The sequence below is a fragment of the Zonotrichia leucophrys genome, chromosome 4 (assembly GCF_028769735.1).
Source record: "Zonotrichia leucophrys gambelii isolate GWCS_2022_RI chromosome 4, RI_Zleu_2.0, whole genome shotgun sequence".
NCBI lineage: Eukaryota > Metazoa > Chordata > Aves > Passeriformes > Passerellidae > Zonotrichia > Zonotrichia leucophrys.
Window position 1 is genome coordinate 30,662,849 of NC_088173.1, and position 14,237 is coordinate 30,677,085.

The following is a 14,237-nucleotide window of genomic DNA, read 5'->3' on the forward strand; positions in this document are numbered from 1 at the left end:
GTGCCTCCTGCTCGCCATCAGTGGTGCTGCTCTCTGCCCTTCCCAGAATGGAAAGGCGCACATGCAGTGTGTCCTGCTGCTGCTTTAGCCAGGGAAGGAGCTGCCATCCCACAGGAGGATGTTTATGCATGCCTGTGGCCTGAGCAGCATCAGCAGGGTTCAGACAGTCACAGCAAGTGAGGTGAACAGCTCCTGTTAAAAAGAAATGAAGTTCAAGAGCCTGTCTCTCCCAGGTTTCTAGTGCAGTTGAAATCCTTAGGTGAAGGCTGTAATTTCCAACTCAGCAAATGCCATGGGATTTTCTTTTTATGTTTGTTTGGGGATTTTGTGCTTATTTATTGTTGGTGACTGCCTAAGTTTGTTGGCTTTTACTGTTTGGGTGGTTTTCTTTCAGTGTGGGTTTTACTTTTGTTTTGAGAGCTGGCTGTAAGCTAGTTTAAGGCCCAGATGTGGTGCCTGAAGCTGTGTTAGGATATGGCTTGGCAGGGTACAGAGTCCTTCTGGGGCAGATGAGAAGTTTAATACCCATCAAGGTGCAGCTCAACTTCTGCTTGCCACTGCAAACCCCAGAGCCATAGCTGAGGACATGGCAGCACCTCTGCTGGCATTCACTCTGCCACCCCAAAAGCAGGGCAGAATATCTGAGCCTTCTCCATGTGCTTCTCTCACCCTCACCTTCCCCATGCATCTTTTCTTAGGATTTTGTCCTAATACTGCTCTGTTTGTGCTGGAGGTGATGAGGAGGGCTCCATGTGCTGTGCCAGTTCAGCAGCAGGGGCAGAGGATTTTGGCAGGGGCAGGAAAGAGTAGGTAGCAACATGGTGTTCTAAACAAGTCCAGTTACATCTGCAAGGGAACAGCTCATCATGAGCTAAAACAAAAGGGAGAGAGACTTGAGTCATGAGTGGCAAGAAAATATTGCAAGGGTTTTTTTTAATGTTTTTATTATTTATTGCCACAGAAGTTAATAATATTCATGGGATTCCTTCAACAAGAAATGCAGTTAATTTTAGAGAATACATCAATGTTTGTTTTCACGTCTGCACCTGCAAAGTCCCCTTGCCACTCAGTATAGCTGTAAAATCACATTTTCTTAATTTAAAGTGAGAGTTTTTCAGTTCCAACTGCATGAGTCTCCCCACCACCACCACCACCAGCATCACTAAAGAAAACTAGCTGCTGTATCACTGTCACTTGCTCAGTTAAGTACAGGGAGAGGGAGGAATACATTTTTGTTCAATTTTTCCAGTTTCTTAAGTGTGTCTTATAAGTAATGATTGGTAATTTTGAAACTGATTGTGCTGTGATGCAGTCTGAAATAATTAGTGCTCTCAAACAAAAAAAGAAAGAATTTTGGTCCTGATGGATATTTGAGAATTATTTTAATATTATTATGCATCTTCCAGTAAGTAATTGCATTTTGTTTCTTCTCAACTAAGTAATCCTAGCTTCAGTTCCTTGCAGAACATCTCTTTAAAACCAAAACAGTTTAACCTTTTTCTTTTCTCCTCATGTCTCTTACAAGTAGCTTTATTGTTGCTCAGTGCAGGTTGGGGAAATATTTGTAGTATTATGACACGTGGGACAAATTGAAGACTTTATTGTATTTACTGTAATAGTCTACTTTCAAAAACTTTACAGTTAACTTTGAGTGTTTACATACATATATTTCTATCTTCAGAGTAATTTCTCTCTTGGGTCATATTTTTAAAATATGTGCATCAGTAAACAACAGGTTTGCTGTCCATCAAGAAAACACATTTGTTTTGAAATATTTTTGTTTTCAGAAAGCATTTGCCTCTTGTCAGAAAACTGTGGTGCAAAAGGAGTGAATCTGAGGGTATAAAGTTGCAAATTCAAAAATTACATAGATCTTTTTAAAACTGAGTAGACTAATATCTGTGCCCTTGACAACAGGAGTTTGGAAATTAAAGCAGACCACCTTAGCAGATCTAGGGCCCCCCTATTCTGAAGGTAAAACAGCTTTTTGTTCCCCCAGCTGGGGTTTAGCCAAGTTTTATTCAGGTACAGCTTCAGGATTCTACTAAAGACCTTTCTCTGAGGCCCTTTGAGAACACTAATTTTATAGGTTACAAAAGCCAGTTTTAAAGCATTTCCACTGAAGCTGATGTTTTTAAGCCTTCAAGAAGAGTAGCTGACTTTTCTGTACAAAGCAAGTAAAAACCTCTGGTGACTTTACAAAAGTAATAATTTATCCCCTGTTAAAGACACATTGTCCAGTAAGTGTTTCTTGTGCCTGAGTTCTCTATTTTTTCCTTGAGTACTGGCATCAGCAAAAGGGCATTCATCCAGTGGAAGAAAAAATAGGGCAATTTTAGCAGTAAAAAACATATAAAAAATCCTCAAGTGCAGCACATACAACTCCATACAGCTCCAGTGATGAATTGTATAGTTTCTATTATATCAGTACAAGTATGACACTGCAGAAAATGGTCCTGACTTGGGCTCTGTGTTGGTGTCATTAGCTCAATAGTGCTGCATCCCTGGGGTGCAGCTTGGGAGTGGATTGCACCCTGTTTGTAGGGATCTGAAGGGATCACAGAACAAAACAAAGACAATCTGGCATTTCCTATGCCAACTTAGCTTTTTTTCATCAACTGCTTTTCCTCTGAAAAACAAAAGAAAAAAATACATCAGGATTATTTATTTCCTCTGGCAGCGAGTTTCTCATTGAATCAGAACAGCTTGAGTCGAAATCATTACAGTGTTTCAGTTTATCAGTGTTACAAATTTTATAGACTCAGAGAGGGAAATAGAAAAAGGAAATGGAGGAGAATGCTTCTGGTTTATAAGGTGATTTCATTTTTGCAACACTGCCTGTTTTAAATAACGAATCGAGTTTAGTTATCACAGCAAAACAAGAAGATGACAGCCTAAGTCAGCCTGTTAGGATTCATATGGATGTCTAGCTAGTGAAGCTACTCGTTGGACCCTTTTCAAGGAACTGCTCATGGGTTTTGACAACTTCATTCAAACTGTAGAGGAGTGTGCTGTGTTGCCTTCCCTCGCAAAAATCCCAGCCCTTGCTGAGTAGTTACTGGTGGTGCTGTGACTAAAATCCATCCTGGCTTGCTTTGATAAATTTCCTCTTTCTTCCTCATTCATTAGCATTCCCTGAGTACTTAACACGAGGATATCTTGCATGAGACTCTTGCTTGTCCTTTCACATTGTCTTCAGGCTGTATCTGCAGCTTGCCCTTCATTGCAACACAAGGCTGTTCCAAACAAAATCCTTCTGTGAGGAAGCAAGTCTTGAGAAGGTGCCTCCAGGTGGGCTTTGCGTGCCCAGCCGTGGCCTTTCCCACCGGGATGAGGAGAAGCAACCCACTTTGTGCAGGGGCTCTGGTACCTCTGCAGCAGCTGCTCCTGCTTGGACAGCCTTGCCAAGTGCCATGCTGGCATCCTGAGCAGGGAGGCTTGGCAAAGTAAGCAAGTGTGGCGTGGGTAACCAGCCTGGCAGGACCAGGAGGGCTGCCATGGAGTGGCTGGACACAGCTGTGCCTCCAGTGGCCCGTGTAGATTGCCATCTGCTTTGGGCTACATTGAGCATCTCGCTTAAGTGTGATTTGGATAGCTAAGCTTTGGTTTCACTGCTGCCAAATGGCTGATGGGAAGAGGCAGCTGCATACAGAGGAAACATTTGGCATCTGAGTTGAATACCTGGGTGGTGTGAAAACCCCAGTGTGTGTCCTTTTTTAAGGACCTAAGGGTTAGTGGTACAGGGACAGCGGGGTGAGGAGGAGGAATCTTGCCCCTAGTGAAGCCAACAGAAACTTGAACAGGGCAAAGGCTTGCTAATCCCTTCACAGGAAGAGCAAGGAGAGCACCGGAGACAATGCCCCAGGGTGCAGTGCTCCTCCTCTTAGGTTTCAGCCAGCCCTGTGTCCTGTCCTCCCACTCAGGTGACTGCATCCCAACACAGATCTCTTGAGCAAGGTGCTCAGAACAAATCCCTGTTTTCCCAGTTCTTCAGGTGTTGTTGCAAATGGTCCCCATGAGCAAGGGGGGCATCTCTTTTCAGCCTAGAGAGTAGTAGCAAGCAGGATGACTGATGATACTGTTTTTACCATGTGTTTTTCTCACTTTGCAAACCAGGACCCCCCTCTGCTCCTCGGAGTGCCATCTCAAATGTTAACGAGACTAGTGTCTTTCTGGAATGGATTCCCCCTGCTGATACTGGTGGAAGGAAAGATGTGTCTTATTATATTGCATGCAAGAAGTGCAGCTCACACTCGGGTCTGTGTGAGGCGTGTGGCGGTCATGTCAGGTACCTCCCCCAGCAAACCGGCCTGAAAAACACCTCTGTCATGATGGTGGATCTACTTGCTCATACAAACTATACCTTTGAAATTGAGGCAGTGAACGGAGTGTCCGACCAGAACCCCGGAGCCCGGCAGTTTGTGTCTGTAAATGTAACCACAAACCAGGCAGGTAAGTGGATCTTCAACCTGGGGCAATGTCTGGGGTGGGAGCCTGAGCCAGTCAGACCCAGTGCAGACCTCCCTTTGGAATGGGTGGGAGTCTCCAGGATGGAGGGCTCGACTATGGCCTCTTCAGATATGGGGGGTGGGAGGTGGGCAGTGCTTGTATCATAGGTTATAATTACTGCAGTCTTCAGTATGTTTCCTTTCAGCAGAACACATTTTTAGGCTATGTGACTTTTCCTTTTACCCTAGGCTATTTGGAGGTACCTCTGCTTTTTCACATGTTGGTGTATCCATCCACTAAACCAGGAAAAAAAGGCTGTCTTTCCTGTTGGGAAAGGGAAATTTCTAAGAGGCCATTTTGATTAAAAATGGCTAAAACATCTAAACTTTACAAACAGTTACCCTAAGAAAATTGTTTTTAGTGACTTCAGGAAATTTAATCCCTCTTCTACGCTGTGATGCTCAAGTGACTGGGTTCAGGCTGATGAGGTATGGTACATTGTCGCTGCTTCCCTGACCAAGTAGGGCTAGGATTTCACTCATACTGTGTTATTCTTGGTTTGCACTATACAAACAGAGATCATGTAGACTGGTTTATTCCTTTGTCCAGGGCTCTAATCGTTCTGCCCTTCCTTTGCCCAGAAGTTGAAATGACCTGTCACTCTTGACACAGGCATGGAGTTGCCATTGTCCCCTGTCACTTGGAGGTATGATGGGAGGCAAGAACATTATTACTTCTCCTTCTGTGTGCATCAACGCACCAGACACATCACACAACTTCTGTAAAGCTCTGGAGGCTGACCTATCCTTTTCTGCTCCCTAATGCACTGCGTTTTAGGGTCTCTTCCTTTTCCTATCTGGCTTACTTCCTGCCATTTAATTTAGTGGCATTTATCATCATGAAGCCTTTCCAGGACTGCTAACAGGTGGCGTTGGAGACTGTGAGGACTGTGCTGCCAGATCACTGGAGCCACCCCCTGCCTTCTCCAGACAAGGTTCAGCCAGGAAACACAGTGGGCAATTCAGTGTGACAGCTGGATGCAGATTGGCAGATCCTCACTGTGGAACAGAAAAACACTAGCTGGAGCAGGGCTGCATCTCATTCCTGCCACCCAGGTGTACGTGCACAGGCTTGGCAGCCAGCAGCAAGGAAGTGCAGATACCTGTCCTGCTAATTAAACTGGATTGTTGGAGTGTTGGACAGATCATTCATATGTTTCTTGAGGAGAGGAAATAGAGGCATGCTGGGAATGCTGCTGATAGATGTGGCATGGAATCTGCTGGAGGAATATTAGAGGACAGCAGTATGACACCCATTAAAGGCACCTGTTTAGTGCAGATCAGTGGGTGTCGCAGTCCTAATGCTGTTTACTATTTTCCTGTTGTGAAGGCTGCTGCCAGTAACTTTGCTGTTGGAAGAAGTGTATTTTCCTGTTAGCGGGTTTGCATTGGTACTTCATTGCTGCTACTGGATTTTCCCTGATGTGTGGCATTAAATCCACATAAATCTCAGTAAATGTAGCTGTGCATGAGGAGATGATACCTCGGTGATCAGTGAGGAAAAGGTCCTGGTTTGTGACTTATGTCCCAAACTCTCCATAGCTGCAGCAGAATTCATCCACATAGCTGCCTGCATCTCTGTGCCTCAGGCCAAGAATGATCCCCTTGCACAGCTATCACCTGCAGCTTTGTATTGGAAGGTCTCTTAGAGGAAATGGGAAACCTGTGACAAATGTGTCCCGTGCTAAGGAAAAGTGGGTGGGTGTAGCTTCTGGTTAAGTCTTAGTGGAGCCACAATCACAGGAGATATTAGCGGATCAAGCCATGGGTGTTTGATACACTGTGGGATGTTGAAATTGCACCTGTGTGCTCTCATGGTTGGTTCAACAGGAGGTTCTACCAAACTGCAGTGTAAAGAAAGCCATGGTGACTGCATTTCCTTGTCTCTCTGGCTGGTCCCAACATACATTTGTGAGGTGAGCCAGGCCTATCTGCTGGAGCTGTAGCATCAAATGGGCTACCCAGTGATGTGCTCTTTCAGCACTCCCCTGGGCCATCATCGGTGTGCCCATGCCAGAAATAAAGCAGATGGAAAGAGGGACTTTGCAAACCTGACTGACTGCCAAGCATGGGGGGTGAGAATCTGGTTTTTTAAGGTGCCTCCAAAAAATGTCCTTTGAGGCAAGTAATGGAGTGCTCCATGCCCAGTGATTCTGAATATAAAGACTCACCTCAACAGTCCTTTCTCAAGTAAGAGTAGGCAGGGCACATCTGGCTTCAGGGAGTCTCAGGCCACCTACCTTCCCCCTGGAATTATCTCTAAGAGGTGCAGCTCTTTTGTCTCATCTTTTCCCTTGCACAGGTTTTCTGATGGTGATTATATTTTCACAGAGGCTGCTTAATGAAGTTGAATCAGTGACACAAGGCCAACTGCAGCAGTAGGAGAAATCCTGCTACAAGATCTGTTGGCTGCAGGAAATTGAAAAATTGCATGCCATGGGATAGGTCTGGCTGCTGGAGTCCTGCTGGCACATATTCAGTAACCCGGCATTGCAGAGAAATGCCAGGGTCTGTTTTGTTGGTTTGGCTTTTGTCCATCCCAAGAAGACCATGCTCATTTCAGAGCTGCAAAGAATGAGCAGGCAGTGAGTCTTCATGTGCACCACCTCTTCTGGGTATGGCAGCTTTTGGCAGCAGAAACCACCTCTGGGTTAGGCTCTCAAAGGGATTCCTTCCTGAAACAAAATGGTCGTTCTCTCCAAAATAGTTTGTCCCCCTTTTCTCTCCTCTATTTAAATAATGAGTGAAAGAATTGGTGCTCACAATCCATCTGGCATTTTCAGACTGATGTAATTTTACTCCAAACTTTTGAGAACAGATTTGGAAATACAGAGAGGGAACAGTAAACTTTTGTGCACAAGAAGAGGCTGATTGCTAATCTCCATTGGTGACCCCAGCATTCTTCTGTTCCCCCAGGCCTTGGAGACCTGGCAGTACTTGGGATGGGGCTGATCCATGCAGGACGCAGTGGCCCTTAGGCTCCAAATACAGGACTGTTTTTCCTGTAACCTCTTGCAATCTGCAAACCTCTGTTGTTTCAGTGGGATTTTGCTGGTGTTTTTCTGCTGGAAAAAGTGTGTCTAGAAAGGATGAGCAATGCCACATGCCCATGAGACACAGAAATTGTGCTGGCCTCCGTTGTGGCTACCCTAGAGGTGCAACAGGCAGACAGAGGACCTTCTTCCCTTTGTAGAGACAGGAGTTGACCCAAGCATGATTTTTCCCTACGGCATTGCTGCAAAATACATGTCCAAGTGACTTCCCAGCACAGGTGGTAAGGAGCTATCTGTAATGCAGTCTCACAGTGTGTTAAAAATTGTGCCTCGTGCACGTGGGCTGGAGCACAGTGAATAATTCATAAGTGCCAATGATAGGATCGAGTTGGCCATCCTGCCCTTGCTCACGGTTTTGCTCAAGTTTTCATATTTTTGAAACCTCCTCCTATTTAAATGGCTCTCACAGAACAGTCTGTGTGTACTGCTAATACTGAAGTTTGCTTTTCAAGTGACAACTGCATGACTTCTTTTTTTTTTTTCTCAGTGCTTTCACCAGGCTGGATGATTAAGGTATGCTGTCACTCTGGACAGAGATGAGCATCTCCCTTGAGGTCTCTCACCTTATCTGCCCTGTGTACAGCAAGCCTCCACCATGACGTCCTGGTCAGAGGCGTGTCTCCTAATGGGTCCATAGGGAGCAAGCAGTTTTGATTCACGGTTGCTGCTCACCCATTGTATCACTGCAGGAGCACACTGGAAAGATGCAATGTTTAAAACCTTTCTGGGCTTAAAACCTGCCAGGAGTATTCACTTTAAGCCAGCCTAAACAGCCAAGCAATTTTCTTTGCTTTTGATGTCAGCAAGTCCCATGCTGGGAATGGCTTCAGGCGCAGAGCTGGCCTGGAGGTGGGGGGTATGAGAGTGGGGCAGTTCTCCTGCCGGCATCCCAGATGCCACAGACTCCTTTCCACTTAAAGACCTTCTCTGTGTGTGTTTTTAGATAAACCCCCTGCCTGCTTTCTGTTTGAAAAGTCAGAAGCCACTGTTCAAACCCCTTCTGTGACCTGTATCATATTTTTGCCCTCCTTGTGGGCAAAGAGGAGAAGAAAGGTACAGATGTGTCTGCTAACAGAGGAGGAGTTAATATGTCTAATGCCTCAAGAAGTCTGCGTGTCTGAGGCCAAACCAGAGATAGAAGTTGCACCCCGTGGAGCAGCAGTGCTTTTTAAGCAAAGGTGTTGGAGGACAGAACCTGGCAACCTGTAGTGCTGTCTGGGAGGCAGACCTAGGTTTCTGCTTGACCAAAAACCACTAGATGCTTGGAGCAGCTAGAAGGCTCTTGGAGTGGGCAAGTGTGCTGAAAACCATAGTCCTTCCTTTAATTGCACGGGCTGGGATGCTGCAGTGGAGGGGAGCAAGGGAGAAGGTGTTTTCCATAGCAGTCAGGAGGTGTACATTCTTTGAAAAGCAGCCAAGGGCTATTTGGAAAGGGAAACCTGCAACTTAGAGCTTGCTGCAGTCTTGCATCAGTATCTGCATGCTCTTGAAACCAAGAGACTGCAGCCCTGCACAGTCTGGGAAGAAGACATCAGAAAATGAGGCAAGAGATGGGAACCACATTTCCAGAGATTGCCTTTGGGAACTGATGGGTTCCTGTAACATTCAGGGTCTGATTCTTCCAACTCTGAAGTCTTCACGGGTTTGTTTGGTTTGGCATGGGGAAGGAAGCAGTTTACTTATTTTCTTCAGGAATAGCAGAAAATTTCCAAGGGGATGCTGCAGTAGAGGCAGCATGTTCCATCATCTCACACAAGAAGCAAGATGGTCTTGCAGCTCTACTTTTCAGCCAGAACTGCTAGCCCAGGGTCTGCAAAAGCTTAAGCAGATGCTTGCTTCTGAAAAATTGCCTTTCCACAGCCAGCATGTTAGGCAGGGCTTGCCTTTAAACATCCATTGTAACCATACCTGATCCACTGGGCTGCTCCACCTTCCCAGCAATGGTCACTAGTGGAACCATAGAAGGGCTAAGAGCAGGATGCACACACATCCCGGGCTTCCTTAGAGCTTTCTCCAACCTCCAGGGAACCCCTCTTTGTGCTTTATAGCCCTTAATGGATTTTTCTCGCATGAATTTGTCTAATTATTTTATGGACTCTGAGAAAATTCTAACGGCTGCAGGCAATCCTTTATGAATTTGGTATGCCTGGTAAGTTTAAACTCTGCTTTAGGTTCACACTGGCCAGAGAGGAGCTATTAGTGGCATAAATAGAGATTTGAAGGTTTGCAATTGCCCATCTCTGTGGAAAGCACTGCCATTTAGAGATGCAGCTCTGGCTTTCAGCGTGTTAACCCAAGTATTGCAGCATTTAACCTAGAACAATGTTATCCTAAAGGAAAGAATGTCTTCCATACCAGGATGGGTGAATACAGGGGTATTTTAATATGTGCAGGTAAACTGTACTGCCTCAGAGACCACAGTCTCTATTTAAAGCTGAGTGCACCCTGCACTGCCCCTTGCAGCAGGATCTTTCTGCTGGCTGTGAATACTCTTCATGTTCAGGGAGATGTGAAAATTAGTGCTGATCTGCCAGTGAAGGTTCAGCCAGAAAGAGAATAATTTCATTTGTGAAGTTCCACGCATATGCTGGTAATCAGCTTCAAGAAGTATTTTGTTGTATTTTTGAAGCACAATCTCATGCAATCTGAGCATGCAATCGCATGCTGTGAAAAGCAAACACACTGGCAAAGTAAAACCTGAAAGCTGGTGCTGTACAAAAGGTTGGTTGTTTGAATTTCTTCTTGTTGTTGTTTTTTGGTGATGGCTGCATTTGTACTGAATGCAAAATCTTCATCCAGCATCCTATTCCGGAGTCATGAGTTCACCCCAGTCCAGGTGGCTGGATGTCTGCTACCAAATGAATTATGGATCAGATTAATATTTTACACTTTTATTTACAACTTCCCTAATGGTAATTGCTACTTTTTCATAGTTGTTATAAGTCTTTTTGTTATACTTCACATATTAGAAATACAAGCTCGAATACTGAGACAAGTCTTTGGAATATGAAAAGAAATGCCCAAATTGCAATATGACTTTTAGTTAGAGGTCATTTTTTTCTGGAAGTACGTGAGACAACCCTGTGGTTGATGTAAGGACATTAAGGATATAAGGACATTAAAAGATGAAATAAAAACCATTTTCTTGCATCATTTCCATTTTGACATGAAATTAAAACATCTTATTTATAGATGAAAATAAAAATAGTAAGAAGTAGTTGTCTCTATCCACCCTCCTCCTTGAAAAGGGAAAAAGAAGGATGCTGAAGATCTCATTATGAGCTTGTCTGTTGTGTCACATTGTCTATTGTGCAGAAGGGTGCAGGTTTTACCATCTCCCAGTGGCAGTGAGACAAAACATCTTTATGGTGAAGCAATTAGTCTTCTTCAAAGTGTGCTATGCGTGAGGCATGAGGTACAGAAAGCAAATCCTAGGTTGTACCTGGGGAACATGAATCCATGGCCTGCACCCACATGGTGCCATGCAGATGGGTGTGAGGGAGAAAGAGCTGCCCAAATATTTGGCTTGAGAGGCTGCAACCAGCAGGATTTGCACGGCTCTGTAACATCCCCGAGCCACCAGAATCCCCAGCAGCAACATCACCTCAGGCTTGGGGTAAAATAGCAGATATTGGGAAATCTTAGGGGCAGTCTAAGACCAGGTTTTTAGAGGTGTATGAGTAGCAAATACTGACTTTTTTTCCAAAAAGCATACAGCAGGCCATGCTGCAATCACATGTATTAAGAACTTCACAAGGTCAGAGCTTTAAGAAACTTGTGCCTTTGCAGGGCATTACTCATGTTACATTACAAGAGTGATAGAGTTGGTTTAAAATCTTATTTCCCATTTTACTGGCATATTTTTAAAGCATTGCCAAGTAATGTTATACTAATCTAATTCCAACCCCCTTAAAACACGTTCTTCAAGGCCAGGGAGTTTTCTTTGTATTGTGCTGAGCACAGTACCTGGCAGAGACCAAAAGTAAAGCCATCTGAAATGGTTCCACTGCCCAGATGACATCAATTTATGGACTTTTTTTTCCCCCCATGAATGTTGCTTTTAAATTTCTCTACTGATAAAGTCCCATTCAGCTCTTTAATCTCAGTCTGCAAGCTGGTAATTCCATTGTCTCCTATGTTATTTCTCTGATTTTAGCATTAAAAGTAGTTTTACATTTTTAACAGTCTGCATAAATGATACTGTGGAGAGTACTCTTAAGACATCAGGACTCCAAAATAGCCAAAAAAAGAATGTAAAAATACTTTCAGTGCTGTTAGAGAAATAGCAGTGGACTTGCAGGCATTTAATAAAACAAACCACTTGTTCTCTGTCTGCAGTAGCAAACCAATTAAGCTCTTTATGGTAATCTCCCTCAAACACTAAATATAACAGTGGAGGAAACAGGAGTTTGGACATTTGTGTTTCAGTAGTTGTGCACTGAAGAGCTGGGCTATAGAAACACTGCTTAGGGTATGGCGGCTTCACAGGGCATTTTTCCTTTCCCATGCACCCATCATGCTATTCAAAGGAATTTGTAGGAGCGTGAAGGTGTGAGTACATACATGGCAGTGTGGGTGCTGTGCTTTATTTGAGGTTGCCATGGTTTAGTTGAGGTTTTAGGGCATGGGTTGGACTCAATGATCTTGAAGGTCTCTTCCAACCTAGTGTTTCTGTGATTCTGTGCCTTTGTGTGTGTATGACCGTGCAGGACACGTGCTGGACAGAACACAGAGGTTACCCACCCTTGTGGATATCTGTGAGAGCTTGGTAAAGTTCAGACACTTCAGGTGCCTTCCACTCTTCGTGTCCTTGTGCCAAATTGCTGCCTAACGAGCCCACATGTGAAGAGGGTGGCTCTCTGTGCTGCAAGGCCGCCCAGCAGTTCTCTGGTCCCTTCTTTCTGTCTGATTTCTTTTGCCATGAGCATGACCCTTCTTTAGTAAGCAGTTTGTAATATTTATTTGTTCATATGGTCAGATTTTTTTTTCCCTTGGCTGCCGTTGTGCCTGATGTCTGCACCCACACAGCAAGCTGGCTTCTGTATCCCAGGAAGGATTTTGCTGCATCAGAACTGGGCTCCAGCTCTCAATGTGCATGAATTACAGGTTCCCAGTTAGTGTTTATAGTATCAGGCTGAAATGCTTTTCTCCCCTGGATTGCTTCTCAGTGGAGAGGTGTTGTTTCAGTGAGGCTTAGAATGTTTTTCCACATTTTCTGTTGTGGTTGCTATTACAATATATTTTGACAGCAAATCCCTTGCTCATTCCTTGAAAGATTTCCAAAATGCTACTTCTGACACTTGCATTACTTGCAAAGGGCTAATGTAATAGAAGCAGTAGAGCTGGCTAGTACTTTTTTCCAGATTACTGCCCTTTCTTTCCCTGCTGTGGGGACAGGGAGGGGAGAGCTCTAGCTGAAGAGCTGAGAGTAGCACTAAGGTGACAGACAACCCAGCAATAAATGATATTTCTTCCACAGCAGCTGGGCCAAAGTTCAGCTGCATGCAAATACTACAAAAAGCTCAAGAGCTGGAAGGTTTTAATTAAAACACACTTCTGATGTGCTCTTTTGCCAGCGTGATGGAATGCTTGCTGCATCTCCTGGTCCTGGAGGAGCAGTCCTGATCAAAAGCAAGTAACTAATGGGATTTCCAGCTAGATCAGTACAATAGAAATCACCAGAAGGGAAGTGTTATTATTTATTTATTTTCCTCTTTTTTCGGGCTTGGCAATTTCTAAGAATACAAGCTCTGATCAAAAGGCCCTGCACGAATCAATGTGGAGCACCCACTGGCTATGGTGGTGCTGGGTGAGGGTTTTTCTGCTGCAGTGCAGGAAACTGTGCTGAGCCACTGCTCTTTGTGCAGAGGGGCCAACCACACTGGGCTGATCCTCTAAGTGCTTTGGCAAGCCATGGAGAGAGCGCTGGTGTGGGGAAATGGATGGAAAAAATAGCAAATTCTCTTATGCATCTGACCAAATCTGCCCTGTGGGTTTTGGCCAGAGGTGGTGGGTGTGCAGGGTGGTACAAGGAGCCTTTTGCATCTGGCCCCCGGGCTCTGCAGAGAGAGAACAATGCCTGAAAAGCAAATTTGGAGAATTAGGTGGAAAATGCCAGTGGAGGGCACCAGCACTGCTCACTGCCTTTGCAGGAATACACAGCACAATTTCCCACCGTGCTTGTGCAAATCTTGTGCCGCTTTGCTCTCTGCCCCTACAGGAGGCACAAGGAAGCAAAGTTGAATCAGGTAAAAGCACAAAACTGGGCTTGCCCTCGCTCCTTAGGTTTGCAAGGGTTTATGGGACCCTGTGTGCCATTTCTTTGTAGCTTCTTTCCAACTTTCTGCAGTCTGCCTCAATCCAAGGAGAGAAAGTGCTGCTCAGCCAAGTAGATTATTAATTATACTGTTTCCTGAGTTGCCTTTCAGCATTAGTGTGGCTTATTACAGGGGGGCTGATCTGCACCACACATTATCCTGTCAGCTCCAGAGCTCTGCCTTCCCCACTATGGGCTTCTGCTTGGATCATTAAGCCATGAAACTCCATGGTTCTGCCTTGTTCTCCTGAGGGGTGCCACCAAGAGCATGAAATTGTTTGCTGTCCTTGTTGGAGACTTATGGCCTGAGCCTTTAAACACCTGGCCATGCAAGGACAGTTTCCACAGAGAGGTGCTCTC

At 44.8% G+C, this 14,237-nt stretch overlaps 1 protein-coding gene across 10 annotated transcripts in view; it reads left to right on the forward strand.

The window, feature by feature from the left end:
- EPHA5 (EPH receptor A5) overlaps nucleotides 1-14,237 on the forward strand; it is a 194,012-nt gene that overhangs the window by 108,161 nt on the left and 71,614 nt on the right. For 6 of the 10 annotated variants that reach the window (XM_064711003.1, XM_064711008.1, XM_064711004.1 and 3 more), the window contains exon 5: nucleotides 4,117-4,452. The exons of the other annotated variants lie outside the window; for them this stretch is intronic. In XM_064711003.1, coding sequence (XP_064567073.1) covers nucleotides 4,117-4,452 — 336 coding nt within the window. The remainder of the gene's footprint in view (nucleotides 1-4,116; nucleotides 4,453-14,237) is intronic. 10 annotated transcript variants of the gene reach the window in all.